At 60.8% G+C, this 817-nt stretch overlaps 1 protein-coding gene across 1 annotated transcript; it reads left to right on the top strand.

Annotated features, from left to right (window-relative positions):
* Nucleotides 1-38: 38 nt before the first annotated feature.
* Tsp_15850 (conserved hypothetical protein) lies at nucleotides 39-396 on the top strand. The gene is given in 2 exon segments (XM_003368929.1): nucleotides 39-142; nucleotides 153-396. 2 exon segments carry the CDS (start codon nucleotides 39-41, stop codon nucleotides 394-396), a joined length of 348 nt encoding a protein of 115 aa, XP_003368977.1.
* Nucleotides 397-817: the final 421 nt, after the last annotated feature.

Here is an 817-nt window from a genome sequence, read left to right on the forward strand (position 1 = left end):
CATCCGAATCTTCGCCTTTCGACAAGACTTTGGCCTCGATGGATCGTCTTCGGGCGGCTCTCCCGCACGTGATCCACCCGAGGCGGGTCTCCACGGCCACTGACCCACCTGTCGCTCTTCGAATGCGACCGGTCACGAGCTCGTAATAGTAGTCGATGCCGACCAATACATCGACCAGGAGCGGCGTTCCTTGCCGCTGTCCACCCTCGGGTACGGTCCTTGCCGGTGTCCCGTCCGGGGACTCCGCCGGCCCTGATTTACCGTAGACCCGAGGAATTGCAAGCGCCTTCACCATGGTGCTTGCGTCCGGTCGGCCTGAGCTTCCAACCGCTCCAAGCCGAAATTCTACTCTACGCCATCGGCGCTCCGGCCCTACACGACCTCCGAGAGTTGTGAGGCGACAACGTTCATGGGGCCCAGTGAGTCCGAGAGCCTTCGCCACGTCCTTCCGGATGAAGGAGATGGCGGCCCCGGTGTCCAGCAGGCAATTCACCACCACGTGGTTTCCGTTTGGCCCATAAGCGCAAGCACGGGCGGTCTGGAGTCCTTTCCCGGAGGTGCTTCGCACGACCAAAAGACCCTGGTGGGTGCGGTCAGACTCTGAAGACCCTGTCGATTCCCTCGTCGAGGGCGGATGAAGGAGCCGATGATGCGCCTGGCGACATCCGTCCACTCCACAGGGTCGACTTCCTCGGGCATCCTTTTCGCCATATGCCCGGTCTCCAAGACATCGAAAAGCAGACTTTCCTTGGGTTCGCGGCCATGTCTTTTCCTCCTGGATCAGGCTCCGCCTTTCAGGAACCTTATCACAACTCTT

Source organism: Trichinella spiralis (genome assembly GCF_000181795.1).
Source record: "Trichinella spiralis strain ISS 195 chromosome Unknown Scfld1611, whole genome shotgun sequence".
In the NCBI taxonomy this organism is placed as follows: domain Eukaryota; kingdom Metazoa; phylum Nematoda; class Enoplea; order Trichinellida; family Trichinellidae; genus Trichinella; species Trichinella spiralis.